Consider the following 14,829-nt stretch of genomic DNA (forward strand, 5'->3'; position numbering starts at 1 on the left):
ATTTAAGTGTCTTTTTTATGGCTTTAAAGTGAATCAGAAATTCCCTCCCATTGTTCAGTTCCTGGGTCACCTGCTCCAGAGCCAGCTTTATTTCTCAACAACAGCCACCATTTTGGCTCACAGTTCTATTAATTTATGCCCTTATGTTGAACTCTATAAAGCCTTTCATTAGGAGGTGGTAAAACGTCATGCAAATCTAGTATCAGAATCCCTTTACATACAGGAATCAGGAGTCAACCAAATTTTCTTAGAGCACAAGATCAACAAAAATACATACCATCTCCTCAGTCTATAGTAATGCAACTCTTTTTTGATGCACGGGTGCCGAGAAGTGTTTTACCCGCTTGTTTTCATACATCGTTTTGTTACATCCTGTTGTATATCTGGGGTGCACTTTGCCTGCTTTTTAAATGTCACAGGAAATACGATGTGATTGTGGTGTTTCTGTGAAAAGGATTGAATTACCGACAGGAAAAAAAGTCAGTGACCACAAAACCATCTTTCAACAGTTAATTAGCTTCAGGCAGGTTCCTTTATAATGCCAGCATAGTGTCTATTTTTCATTCTCCCATCAGAAGACAAAGAAATGCAGACTTTTCTATTGCAATTAAATAAGTAATCAATTCATCATGTCTTCCAAATAATTCAGTTGGAAGTGTGTATGAACTTCCATGTAGTTTTTCCAATTCAGTTCATCACGATTTGCATTATAATAAGTGGATCGCAGCTGCAAACGCAGAGAGCGTGAGCAGTAACCTGCTGGGATAAGGCCTGGATTTTGCCTGTGCGCTTTGTATGCTCTGACAGTACAGAGCTGACACCTGCTGCTGCTGCATTCACCTGTCTTCCCAGCTGAGCCTCGGGAAAATAAAAGCTAATTACCCCAAAACGCTGCCGCACCCTTTTTTGAGTCAGCAGTGTGGCACAGATCAAATGTCAAACAGGTTTCTCTCACGCTGGTTTTATGTCTGTGTGTGTGATGCAACAGGAGCATCCTCAGCCAAAATTCGCTTTCAGTTTGTCTCCAGCCTCAAGCTTCCCTATATAACACAGTCTGTCCTAAAACCAGGACCTTGGCTCATTTCCTGTTAATCACAAGATTCAGAACGAGTGTGTAACAGGTTTAAAGTAATCTGATCGCAAAGAAAAGACCATTTGTTAAAGTGAATGAACAAATCCGTAATCAGATAAGTGTTTTTGGATAAAAAATAACACATTGTTTTTTGGATTAATCCAACTTAAAAACACAGGAGCACAATGCAGTAAGTGGATTCTGTAACGAGAGAACAATAATCTGGCGAGGAATGTACAAGTACACAAAGGAAATAGGTTTACAATGTAGGGATTTTCAGGTTGAAGATTACAAACAAACAAATAAATAACCATGCTAATGCTTTTTTGTTTGTACACGTAACTATTATGGTGATGAATTGCATGAAACTGGATTTCTGGTATATACAGTAACACCACAGACAGGTGTCGTAATACATCAAATCACTCCCAGTATTTTTTAGATTATTTTCAATTTAATTATTGTATTTTTGAGGTATTTTTAAAGGATTAAAAAGGAAACAATTTGGATTTTGTCTCCTGGTTCTCCGTTGTGTTCGGGATTTTAAAAGTAGTAGTTTCTTCAACAGAAATGTAGCAGCTCAGATGACTCAAAAACAGTTTGGTGTTTGTCTCCGCAGTACGACTATGAGTACGATGAGCACGGCGAGAGGGTGGTTCTGGGAAAAGGCACATTCGGAGTGGTGTACGCGGGCCGAGACCTCAGCAACCAGGTCCGACTGGCCATCAAAGAAATACCAGAGCGAGACAGCAGGTGAGAATCTGACCCTGACATTTCTCAGGGGAGAATCCGACATGTTCTCTTTCATTTGTCACTTTAAAGGTTTCACACTGTTATGACTGCAGAAGACGCATTTTTGTAGGACTGTGTGAAATTCCAGCAACATATTGTAATTGCTTTCATGTTCAGAATGTATAGGCATGTGATGTAAGGCTCAAGCATGTCATATCTTGTGCCTGGCTAGCTGCCAGTCTGTCTGTTACTAAGCTGTTCATTACAAGGAGGATATGGATATTCATGGTCCCCAGAGGACTCTCATTTCAATCTGTGCAGCAGCTCTCAGCAGGCTCACATCTCAGCTGTGCGTCTCAGGGGTAAACATCACGTAAAGCATTAATTTATGCTTCGAGTCTATTTCTTTTTTTACAGCACATACATCAACAGCATTGATGCCCAACAAAAAAGCACTGAATAAATACATTTATCTACTTTTTGCAACCTAAGCAGAGCAGTGTTGTCTCTAGACAGAATACACTCTGCCCCAGTTTGTAATCCCACTCTCTGTTTACTTCAGCCCAGCAGCTGGGAAGCAAGACACTGGTACGTCTTGGCTGTTGAGGAGCTGTTTAATAACAGGCAAACTAAGCTATATTGTATATTTACTGTTACTACTGCACACTACACAGAACGCTTGAACGCTCCATTACTGCGTGACGCTTTGAAATTCATAGACAAGACAGAGCTGGTACAGACAGTTGTTTCTGTGTTGTCTTGTGAGCCATTGTTGATGTGACATTTGCAGTCTCAACACAGGGCTTCTTTGAAACTGGCGGCAAGAATATTTGTTCAGTCACTCATGTGCTTAAGTGCATGCACATGACAAACTGCTCATAAAAACTAGGGCTTCCCCCGACTAAAAATCTCCCTAGTAGACCAATAGTCGTCATTTAAGGTCATTGGTCAACGAGTCGCCCAAGGTGTGAGAAAAAATAGTATGAGTAACATTGTTAACATTGTGCTACATTACAGAGAAATACAAACCGTACTAATGAACCTTCATTAATATAGGCCTATATTTTATCTACAAGTGCACGTCACACACTGAGCGAGCCACCCGTTAATGACGCTGTGGGCAAAGCAGTAATGATTGTGCTAAGTGGCTAATGGGCATGTAGCTACTTCCATGTTTCAGATGATACGTCATGTTTGTAGTCGACCAATGAAGATGAGTTTACATATCACCTTGGGTTCATCCTTCACCTTCTCAAAATGATCCCACACTTTGGATTTCCTGCCCGACATGTTATTAACTAGCCTGTGGAATAACCGCAGGTACCAGCCCTGGAAATTAACCTGACTATAAGTGACTAGAAACAATGAAATCTTGCCCACTAATGACCTTTCTGGTCGACTATTAGGGGGCAGCCCTTATACAAACATTCCTCCATAGTGCTACTATATTCGTGGTCCCCAGAGGATGAATTTATATATTCTTGGTGACCTTTGCCATAGTGTCAACATCAGACCTAAATGCCATATTTGCAAACAAGATAATCCAAACTCTAATTGGCAGTTTGTCATGAAATTCATATTCACAAGAGGTTAAACTCTTCTGATTTGGTGCCACCCTCAGATAACACTAGCAAATCTTGTATTTATTATCCTGCATATTAAATTACAGCCTGAATGTAAACAGGTGTCTGAGCTGTTAACGCCTCCTCTTGTTCAGCTCTGCTGCCGAGCATCATTATAGAAAAGTGCTGCTTTTCTCTGACTGAGAGCGTGAGGCGCAGATCAGCAGTGTCCCCAGCGGTTTCTGGATTTCAGTGTTCTGGTATCCACTTGAGTGACTGGTTAGAGGAGAGCTGTGAAGGCGAACTCCCACCCTCTGCCTCGAATTCCCACCACTGTCTCTGCTTAAAACGCCTGTCTACTCATACTTCTATACCTACCCATCTCGCATTGCAAGACTCTCTCGCAGACTAGATGATTCCACTGCACACACTTTGTTCCACTAATCACGTCAGCGAGTCAGCAGGCCGCTCGGCTGCAAAGAATGTGGAGGATTTGGGTAAATAATTCAGAGGTGGATTGAAATCTCAAGACAGGCAGAGAAGGAGAGAGAGAGAGAGAGAGAGAGAGAGAGAGAGAGAGAGTAAGAGAGTGAGGGTGTGATTCATGCGGAGAGCTGAATGTGAAGTTGCTGGTAGGCATGTTTCCAGTGTACAGAGATACCTTTTGTTCTGGTCAGATATCCAGATACAGCCTTGCTGTTTTTGTTGTTGCTGGTTTATTCTTTTGGCTGTTGGCATGTCAGTTATATTGATCGTGTTTGCTTTCACGTCACAGAGACATTGACATGTTTGTGAGGCTTCTTTCTCTAGTGAAGAACTCAGACTATAAATCCATTTATTATCAAGTTAATATAGTTCATCTTTTTTTTCTTTTTTTTTGCTTAATTTTTATTGCTTTTTTGCAATTTGTTATCACAGAACAAACACACAAAAACAGAACAGAACTGGTGTGTCACTGAGATACATTACATATACATACACAGAGCATTACAGTACTCATCCTAGTGGTCACCTGAAACACGTTTTCAGCGGTGTCTCTTTGGTGGGCTTTATAGTCAGTCCATTTGGTCCATTTTTCTGTGAATTCTGATTTTTGGAGTCTCAGTAAATGAGTGAATCTTTCCATGTCATATATGTCCTCAACAATGTCTTTCCAATCACTCAGAGAAGGAGGATGTTCTTTGTGTAGTTAACCATTTTTATGTAGCTTATGTATTAATTTTTCATCTGGGTCAGTGCTGAAAAAAATAAGTTGATCAACAGCAAAATTAACCCGCAACAATTTTTCATCATTTTTATGAGCAACAATAACAGAAAAATCACTGGTTCTGCCTCCTAGATAAATATTTTCTTGTTTTCTAACCTACTATGACATTGAACTGAGGTCACCATGAGCTCTGGGAGCTAGTGATGGGCATTTTTAGCCATTTGCTGATGTTTTAAAAACCAAATGACTAAACATTGAATCATGAAAATAATCCGGCAATTAATCGATGATGAAAGTAGTTGTTAGTAGTGGCACAAATCACAAGTTTCATCACGATATATCAGTTTTTTGGACAATAGTATGATACTTGCTGATATCACAAAGGCTGCCATAATACAATTTTGATTCGATTTATTTCAGGGACCTGTGGTTAATATGAGTAAATATCAGTGTCAGTAACTATCCTCATTGTCTTTTCCTTGGCTGCTTGCCGTTGTCTCACTGTCGCTCGGCTTTTAGCATTGTTAATATGTTTAGGAAGGAGGTGTTCAGACAGAAATGGTGACCCAGACGTGCCATTGGCTTTTCAAAATAAAGGCGTGTTTTAAAGATAATAATAAGTGTCGATATTTTCGCTTTGTATCGATGACATTGGATCATTGATCATTGAATTGATATATCGACCTAGATAAATGGATTGTTACCCACCTCATTGTTAATTGTTAATAGCCTGCTGTGGAATTTTTGTTGTTGTTGTTTTAATTCAATTTTCTTTGGGGTTGGCCATTTTAGCCATTTTAAATGAATGCTTAATTTTAGCTTTGTTATAATAGTTGTGCAGTTTTTTGTTATGTTGGTGAAGTCATGTAATTTCTAGTTTCAGTACTTTCTGGGTGTTATTTTTGGCGGTATAAAGACGCACAGTAATTACACTATTGTGCAGCAGGATAGTACAGTTGTTGAATCAGGATATCTACAATTATAGATTTTCTCTATACATCTTTAACTAAAATTTTGACTTTTGATCTTCAACAAATGAATCATTTTAACTCACCCAACAGCAAACCTTCAAAATCCCACAACAGGGGAGATAAAGAGCTTCAAAATCTGAATCTTTAGAGAAAAAGAGGGAATATTGTCTGTTGTGTTCAGTAAGTCCTTCAGTATTTAATGTTCTTTAGTGCTGCATCAGCATGATATCCAGTGCTTATCCAACCACATCTACCTACAGTACTGTAACATAGTGTTTTTTTAACACAGGTACTCTCAACCGCTGCACGAGGAGATCGCTCTTCACAAGCACTTAAAACACAAGAACATCGTCCAGTACCTGGGCTCCATCAGCGAGAATGGTTTCATAAAGATTTTCATGGAGCAGGTGCCTGGAGGTGAGACCTGCTGTTTCTATTATGCTCTCACAAAGAGGAAATGAAAGTTGGAATATATTAAAGCATGAGATACACATAACCTGAAATAAATGGCAGAGAAAATTACTGAGAGCTCAAAATTTAAATGCAAGATGCTCACTAGGCAGCATGTTCCACGTCTCAAGAGTCTGTGTCAGCTCACAGGAATTCTTCAAGTGGCTGTTTTTGCTTATCTTTATGTGTTTTTCCTTCAGTCTCAATCCTTAACTAAAGACATATTTCACCAAAATGAACACATTTGCACTGAATTAAACTGCCTTTGAATAGATTTTACAGTTCCAAAAAGGCCAAGCAGAAACCAAAACATTACATCAAACATCTGATGAAATGTGATCCACTTTTTAATCCGAAAGATATATTTGTTTATGTGCACCTCATCATTAAACTGTTTCTGAAATAAATGCACAGAAAATGGAGTTTGCACATGGTTTATCAGAAGTATCAAAAGACAGTCTGAATATCTGAATTTGCAGCTTTATTTGAACTGTGCTGTACTGATCGCTGTTGTACTTTGTTCCGTGGCTTTCAGGAAGTCTGTCTGCACTGCTGAGGTCCAAGTGGGGCCCTCTGAAAAACAATGAGCCCACCATCGGCTTCTACACGCGGCAGATCTTGGAGGGACTCAAATACCTGCACGACAACCAGATAGCACACAGAGACATCAAGGTGACCAAACACAAGTTACAATACAGTTTACATTTCTGTCATTTGTGTGGCATCATTGGCTTCTTGCGGGCTAATTACCAGAAAGGTGTCATTCAGAGAACTCAGACAAAGTTATTGTGTTTAAGCTAGGGCTATCACTTGATTAAAATATTTATTCACGATTAATCGGATAGGGATCAAAGGGATATTTTTCAAGTTTTAAAAATTCTTACCAACATGGGAGTGGACAAATATGCTTGCTTTATGCAAACATATGTTTATTATAATTGCAACAATCCAACACTATGACGAATACGGTCCAGAATATTCTCCAGAACAACCTCAAAGGCACTGCAAGCTCAAAAAATTGGCTAAAAGCATATCATGGCAAACTCAAGCCCAACAACCAACAACAGGTGGACATATTGACCTGAATGTAACATTACTTAGTAATACTAACACAATGTAGTGTCCCAACTTTACACTTGTAAAGATTATCTAAACATCCCCTGTTTTTTTTAAGCAGCTCAATGTATTCCGCTGGTAACTCAATTCACATTAACAGTAACTGTAAATAACCGTCTGGCAGGGCTTTGAGGGTGAACTTGCCATTCAGAAAACACCTTTATCCATTTCTGCTCACAGAGGTTTGTGTCTGCTTGCCATCCATAACATTACTGCTGCATCGCTTCCTGATTTCCCAAACTACAGGGTGGGCTGAGGATCATATTTACAGAAGGATTGTGTGTTAATCGCACATAATTAGTGGCGTTAAAATTAATTTGCGTTAAGTCGTTATTAAAGCGTAACTTTGACAGCCCTAGTTTAAGCTATATTAGACATTATTGTTGTTTGTTTAAATGCTATGAGGATGCTGAAAAAAAGTCTTAAAATGTCCTAAATTCAATGTTACAACAAAAAGGCCTTAAAGGTCATTCAGTTGTCTTAAATCTGAATTTGTGAGGTCTTAACTACTACAAACTTTTAATCTAATTTCATGTATCCAGTTTTAATTTGTTTTTGTGAAAATGAGTGAAGCCTTGTATGAAAAAGTCCACATTTCTAATGTTACAAATCTACAAAACTGTAATACTGTCAGGAACACATTAGTCAAAGAAAACTTTTATTTCCATTTGCAGTATTATATTTGGCGGTATGGCTCTGTTCTGGGGCCCCCTCTGCCTTTCCTAGGGCTTACACAGAAAGCCTCTTCCACATGCAAACAAGGAAAGCCTGAGGCAGAGAGAGCAAACCTCTCTGCCCTTCCATGTGCCTACATGGATAGCCTAAGGCAGGGAGAGCAGCAGCAAAGACCCCTCGGGAACAGAACTGAGCAGCATCAATGACAAACAGAAATGACATTGATAAGTCAGACACAGCATGAAAAGGAGGAGCTGGGGTGGAGGTGGGTTGCAAAGTGGCTTGCAGAGGAAGCACCAACAGTAGGCAGGTCAGAGCAGTTTAAATAGGGCGCCCTGAATGAGATTCGCCAATTGGTTGCATAGAAATCATGTGATCTATCAGCTTCTTCATCAGTTGACTGGGCTGCTTGAGATCAGCTGATGGAACTGGGATATGAGCTGAGCTTGACATTGTGTCCTGCCTGAACTAACGCTATGCTCAATTACTGTTATTTTACTTCATATTTGCACTTACCTGTTGGCAAAATGTAGATTGACTTAACTCACTCTAATAACCATATTTCTACAGAACACTTTCCTCTGCACGAGACCACATATATACTACTTGCCTACAGTGCTTAACTGTGATGCTTACATAAGTAAAACATGATTTGTCCAAAAATATGTCCTAAATTTGGTTAAAAGGTGTCTGGAACGGGTCTTACAAAGCATCCAATTTAACTGTCTGACACCCTGAACTATCACTGATTGCCGTAAAATATTTTCACTGAGTGCCACAGCTACTTTCGGTCGGGTAAGTCATTTTTTAGGAAGAATCCTCTGCTCCACAGGAGATAATAAATTTGACATTTTGCTGTAATAGATAGAAAACCCAGGTAGTTAGCATGAACAGTGAAGGCTACAGTAGCTGAACAGACAGGGAAAAAATAGTACACCACCTGCAGAGACCTAAACTCTGACAACAGGAAATCCAGGGTGAAAGATGGTATTTCTGGCCATTAGCCACACTTACGATTGGAAGGTGATATCTGGCAAGTGCACTGCAAAAACAGCATGGGAAAGAAAACAACAAGTGAACATACTGCACCAATACAAAGACATATTACAGGTTTGTGAGGCAAAAAAAGTTTATTTTTATCAAGTTTCATTACAACTGAACTCTGTCTGCTCAGTTTCAAAACATGCAGAGAAACAGGAAACATATACAGAGGAATACACTAATTATAAGAAAATACAGAGATAGCAAAATAATAATAAAAACAAAACTACACACACAGACAGACACATGATATAAAGCAAGCAAATTTGAGTTGAATCCTTCACTGTTTGTACTCTGAGAACTTGTTCCCATGACTCTGAAAGTAAATTTGATTTGCTGTGAACTCATTCCAGCTTCATTTTCGTTACAGCTCTTCGGCTACAACAGTAATCCCAACTTCCCTTTTCTCGTGTAGAACCCCCTCCCTGTTTGTCTCAGCTATGACAAACCAACACTGATAACACTCCCATCACAGACAGTCATTAAGGCCGGCAGCCTCTTCCCCATGCGTTCCCCCGATTCAACAACACGGTCATATAAGCATCATTAGCGGCCGGTAAACGCTAATCACCTTGTTTTGGCTGGGATGTCGCCCTCCTCCTCAGATGCAGCATGTTGTAACCTGCTGTTTGTCACTCTCAAGCACATTATCTCAACACCGTAATGGAATTTCAGCCAGGAGAATTGGTGTATGTGTTCTCATCGATGTTTTTCTTTTTTCAATCTGCAGGGTGATAACGTTCTCATCAACACCTACAGCGGTGTCCTGAAAATATCAGATTTCGGCACGTCTAAGAGGTTGGCTGGGATCAACCCCTGCACTGAGACTTTCACAGGTACGCTCTGACTCACTGACTGACAGGTTTAATTGCTTCCTGTTCACACAAACCCTCAAAAAAGCTTGTGATGTCCTGAAAAATCCCTTTTATGAATTAATAAGCGACTAAACTTTGCTTATGGTGGTCATAATTAAAGCTGAGCAGTGAGGTAACCCCATACAGATAGTACATGTCTTTCAAGGCAGTGATCCAGGCAAGAATACCTGACTGTTGCTATTGACTTTGGCATGTGTCTGCGGTCAGATTGGGCAGGTTTGTGCCTGAGTGATGTCGGCACCACGGCGGCCAATTGCAGCTCAGTTTGACCTCTTGGATTAGCATCTGGCAGCTGATTGGAACAGACAGGGACTTACCCTGAATGGTGGAGCTTTCAGGAAACTGGGCTACTCCTTTTTATAGCCCACGCCTGCTATAAATGTGTCCCTGCCTGTTTTTAGCTCAGTACATGAGCCTCTAAGAGCAGCAAACACCGCCCAACAGGCTATTATTAGAACAAAAGAGTCCTTTGAATGGGGAGCTGAAAATGTAACTCCGGACTGTGGTTAATTGACGACACAGAGAGGCTCTTTGCTGTTGCTTGCACAAGGCCATAAGCCCTGTTTACGGCTTGTGTAACCTGATTGGTCATTTGCGAGAATTGTGTCATCACCTCGGGACAGAGGGGACTTATAATTAGACTTAATGCAAGCTATTTTGGGTATTGACATCAGTTTCTTTCATATGCTGCTTTCCCTTTTACCACTTTCCTGACTGAAAACTTTGTGGCCTTGAAGATGTATTCAACACATTTTCCTGACCAGTCATCTGCAGTGCTTATTTTAACCACAGTTTAATATGTGGAGCTGTTAAATGCCTGAAGCAGAGAGTTTGACACACTTTTGCCTGCTATTTACACTTGTAGACTGGATGTGATTAAGATTAGGTAGAGTGTGCCTTTCCTGCACACTGCTGATAGAGTCACAGTCAATCATTTACTTTTTTATTTATTCATTTACTTATTTATCAGGTCTGTTACTCAGTTAGTTGCTCAACAGACATCATATAAATTATTAGAATAATGACAAATAATGACTTAAACACAATCTTTAAAGCTGTAGTTGATAACTTTAATGACAAAAAAGTTGGTAGTACATCGGACCGATGATCTGTAAGAGAAAAAAAATCATATTCCTCTGCCTCCTCGTATTGCTAACTGTATAATGGCCTTACCACACTTGAATGAAAACAGCCAATCAGAACCAAGGAGTCTTACGCAGCTGGCAATCATGTCAATCACTGTGGTCAAACTGTCGAACTAGGCAGAGCTGATCAAGTATAAATCAAGACTCTGTTACTGATCGCATATTAGTCATCTCAGATGTTTCATAAACATATTTTAGTGTATTGTTTAGCTGTAAAATGAGAATGTTGGCTTGGGTGGGTGGTGCTTGCTGCTTAGGTCAACTGTATCCAACGTGGTGGGAGGACCAACTTTCTCATCTAACAGCTAAACAGTACACTAAATTATGTTTCTGAAGACATTTGAGGCCAGAAAAGGCAATGCAGTTACAGAATCATGATTTATATTTGATCAGCGCTGCCTAGTTTGACAGTCTGGCGGCAGTTGACGAGCAGCGATTGACATGATTGGCTCAAATGTTTTCGGTGTGCAGTGGTAGATTCCAAAGGTAAAAGTTACCAACTGTAGCTTTATGGCAGTAGTTTATCATTTTGGGAGGCCACACTAAGGCCCAATCCCAATACCCCCCCCTTGTCCACTACCCCTTAGCCCTTGGTCCTACCTTTAGCACTTGCCGACTACCCCTTGGCCCTCAAAATGAAGCAACGAAGGGTAGGGGTAGAAATCTTTCCTTAGGAATTGGGACACCACTCACTACGTCACCGCGTCAGTTGCGTTCACGCATACATAACTATTTTAAACAGGAAGCTGCGAGCCATCTACATTTCCAACCGGCATATACAATAGAGTCTCATTCATCCTACACATCGCGTTTGCCGCATTCATCATGCTTCATTTGATGAACGATAGACGACAGGGGACTTCTGCTAGCTAGCTAGCTAACCAACTAACATTATGAGGCAGCATAGTTATACTAGCTGGCGTGTTATCGTAATGTGAAAAGTCGGAAAATTTTGCAGAACAGTTGACAGGCGGCAGATAGTGCGAGCTAGCTAGCTAGCTAACAAGCAACCTGACAACGGTAACGTTAGCTATGTATGAACTTTTTTCCCCGTCTCTTGCTCGGTGGTAGCCATGGCGACGTCTACCCCTCGCTGGCAAGTCAGCATCTGAAATCCCTCGCTCCGAAGGGCTAGTTTCATACCCACTACCCCTCGTTATGCCCCCTACCCCTACACACAAAAAGGAATTGGAACACCACTACCCCTCACGGAATGTGCAAATGTAGGGGTAGGGCTAAGGAGTGGTATTGGGACTGGCCCTAAGTCCTTTTCACATATGCAGTCTATCCCTGCAATGTTCAGGAATATTTCCTGCATGGGGTCATGTGTGAAAGTGAGCTGGGATCAATATAGCTACTGCTAATTTCCCACCTCAAGACCAAGTAGCATATCAGGGAAAATGTCGGTATGGCTGTGGTGTGACTGGAAACAATAGCATTGCGCAGACAAAAGACTCAAGATTTACATCTGTCTGACAGATGATGCTGTCACATAAAGCGAGCTGACCAATCACAAAGCTCAGCTGATGACCCATTTCAATCTGCGATTGTTTCCGGTTTAGCATTACACCAGTGCTTTGGCAGGTGATTTGATCACTTACAAGAACATTAGCACCAGACCAAACCAGCTCCTGGCCTGTCATGCTCCTAAAAATAATATGAAGCGTCTTCTGCCACGTAATCGTGCATGCAGCCTTGCTCCATCGTCCTCTTCTTCTATCGAGTTTTACGGTGGTTAGCTTCTGTAGGTGTTGCCGCTATCTGCTGGACACTTGCTCCATCTATTCCAGCATCACCATTACTTGTGTGAAAAGGTGCCAAGAAGTGCATGTGTGAACAGTGACAATCACAAGCAGTGCCTCAAAGATCATATTTCAGTAGGTTACCAGGAGCTGTGTGTGAAAGAGGCTTAATTCACTTTATTGTTGTACATCTGTCTGCTCAGTACAAAGCTGCAGCCAGCTGGCTTATTGTAGCATAACGTCTGGAAACAGGGGAATCAGCTAATCTGGCTGATTGCAGTCTCAAAGGAATACTTCAGCATTTTGGGAAATAAGCTTATTTGCTTTCTCGCCAAGAATTAGATGAGAAGATCGATACCACTCTCATCTCTGTCTGTCTAATATCAAGCTGGAGCTGGGAGGCTATTACTGTAGCTTAGTCCAAAGGTAACAAATTCCACCCACCAACACTTGTAAAGCTTTTTTTATCCATACAAAGACTAAAGAAAAAAATCAAAAATTCATTGTTTTAGAGAGGGTTATGATCTTGACTATTTCTTGGCCTTGAGCTGTTGCCAGGGAACCAGTAGAGACTCCAGGAAGTTGTCGGTCGCAGAGCCAGAGCCTCAGCAAGTAGCAGATAGCTGTATTTCCCAAAATGTTGAACTATTCCTTTAAGCAAGAGAGATCTGAATGAACCAACACATCCAGATTCAAATTTAAGTAATTCTAGCAACTCATGCTCTGACACTAAAACACTGCTAAGCATATATAACACTGTTACTGAAAAGTAATACTAACATCTAAATATCTGTCTTTGTTTGTCCAGGTACGCTACAGTACATGGCTCCTGAAATTATAGACAAGGGTCCTAGAGGATACGGCAAGCCAGCGGACATCTGGTCCCTGGGCTGCACCATCATCGAGATGGCAACTGGCAAACCACCTTTCTATGAACTGGGAGAGCCGCAGGCTGCCATGTTCAAGGTGAGAGACACCAGCAGGAACAAATCCCATCATCCCATTGGGAAATGTGTTTAATTTTAGCAAAACGGCTTGAAGAAAGCAAGTGAACATCTGTTTCTGCAGTGACATCTTTTATAGTGTTGGACAGCAGAGCCAATGAACAGCTGCAGCTCTGACTCAGGATGTGGTTCTGCTCTATGGCAGAGAGCTGGTAATTGCTCCCCTGATAAACGTGATATTTTAGAAAGCATCTCATGTATGTATCAAGCTTTTAAAGTGTATGCTAATGCGCTGGCTGAGAGTTTACCACCAGCTTCCTGTTGTTCTCACTGATTTGTGCATTTGTTCCAGTCTTTGACTGTCAGACATGCAGCAGTCAAGGCTGTCGTGGTCGGTAGAGTCAACACATGGGCCTTAACAAAAGGCAACTGACACGTTGCATTAGTCAAAACCTCATTTGGACAATCACATACAACACAACTGTAATAGTTTTAATAGAGGTAGAATCATGGCTAAAAGAGAAAAACATTGTTCTTACACAATACCACAGAAGATATGCATTTATTTTGTATTTTCTTTTTACTATTTCAATTTTTTTTAAAAAAAACTCCTGTGGACAGGTGTTGCAAATTAACATTTTGCTGTAAACACTAAACAAAGCCCACCTGGTTTGTTTAAATAAATGCAAAATTCTAATGCTACTGTGATATCCATATAAATTAAATTAAATTAAATTAAATTAAATTAAATTCTAAAGGCTAAAACTAATATATGAATATTATGCAAAACCCATGCACCCAAATCTTTTCAAATCTATTAGTTATCATTTAGATTTTATTTCATTTCACGCACTGTTTAAAGTCACCCTGTTCTAGGAAAATTGATGGTGGAATGGGTCACATTTTGTACGTATCATATATTGAAACTTCAAATATTTTTTCTAACTAGTTTTATGAAAATAATTATTCCACTTCATCTTTTTTGTTTTGATTTGATTCATTGAGTTTCTTTTTCTTTTTACAACCCATATGGCGATGCTATCTGACCACATAACCATCTAGTAGCAGCTAATATTAGCATCAGAAAATGTGTATTTGCAATATCATCCAGTTACTGAATTAGCCTGCTAACTAGCTCACAGACTTGCAAAGCCAGAAATGTTGTGTTTTTTTTTAATGTTATTGTCATTTTTGGTTTTGTTTCGTTTTTTTTTTTTTTTATTTCATTATTTTTTTCAGTCACTCCTAATTCAATGTCCACATACTTGTTTTAGCTGGAGCAATCTCCATCGGTGAA

The 14,829-nt window shown here is 40.2% G+C and overlaps 1 protein-coding gene across 1 annotated transcript in view; it reads left to right on the forward strand.

Moving 5' to 3' along the window:
- Window positions 1-14,829, forward strand: part of map3k5 (mitogen-activated protein kinase kinase kinase 5) — a 105,510-nt gene that overhangs the window by 76,524 nt on the left and 14,157 nt on the right. The window contains exons 15-19 of the mRNA XM_049589956.1: window positions 1,692-1,825; window positions 5,834-5,961; window positions 6,530-6,666; window positions 9,557-9,662; window positions 13,397-13,554. Coding sequence (XP_049445913.1) covers window positions 1,692-1,825; window positions 5,834-5,961; window positions 6,530-6,666; window positions 9,557-9,662; window positions 13,397-13,554 — 663 coding nt within the window. The remainder of the gene's footprint in view (window positions 1-1,691; window positions 1,826-5,833; window positions 5,962-6,529; window positions 6,667-9,556; window positions 9,663-13,396; window positions 13,555-14,829) is intronic.

The sequence above is a fragment of the Epinephelus fuscoguttatus genome, linkage group LG11 (assembly GCF_011397635.1).
Source record: "Epinephelus fuscoguttatus linkage group LG11, E.fuscoguttatus.final_Chr_v1".
Taxonomy (NCBI): Eukaryota; Metazoa; Chordata; class Actinopteri; order Perciformes; family Serranidae; genus Epinephelus; species Epinephelus fuscoguttatus.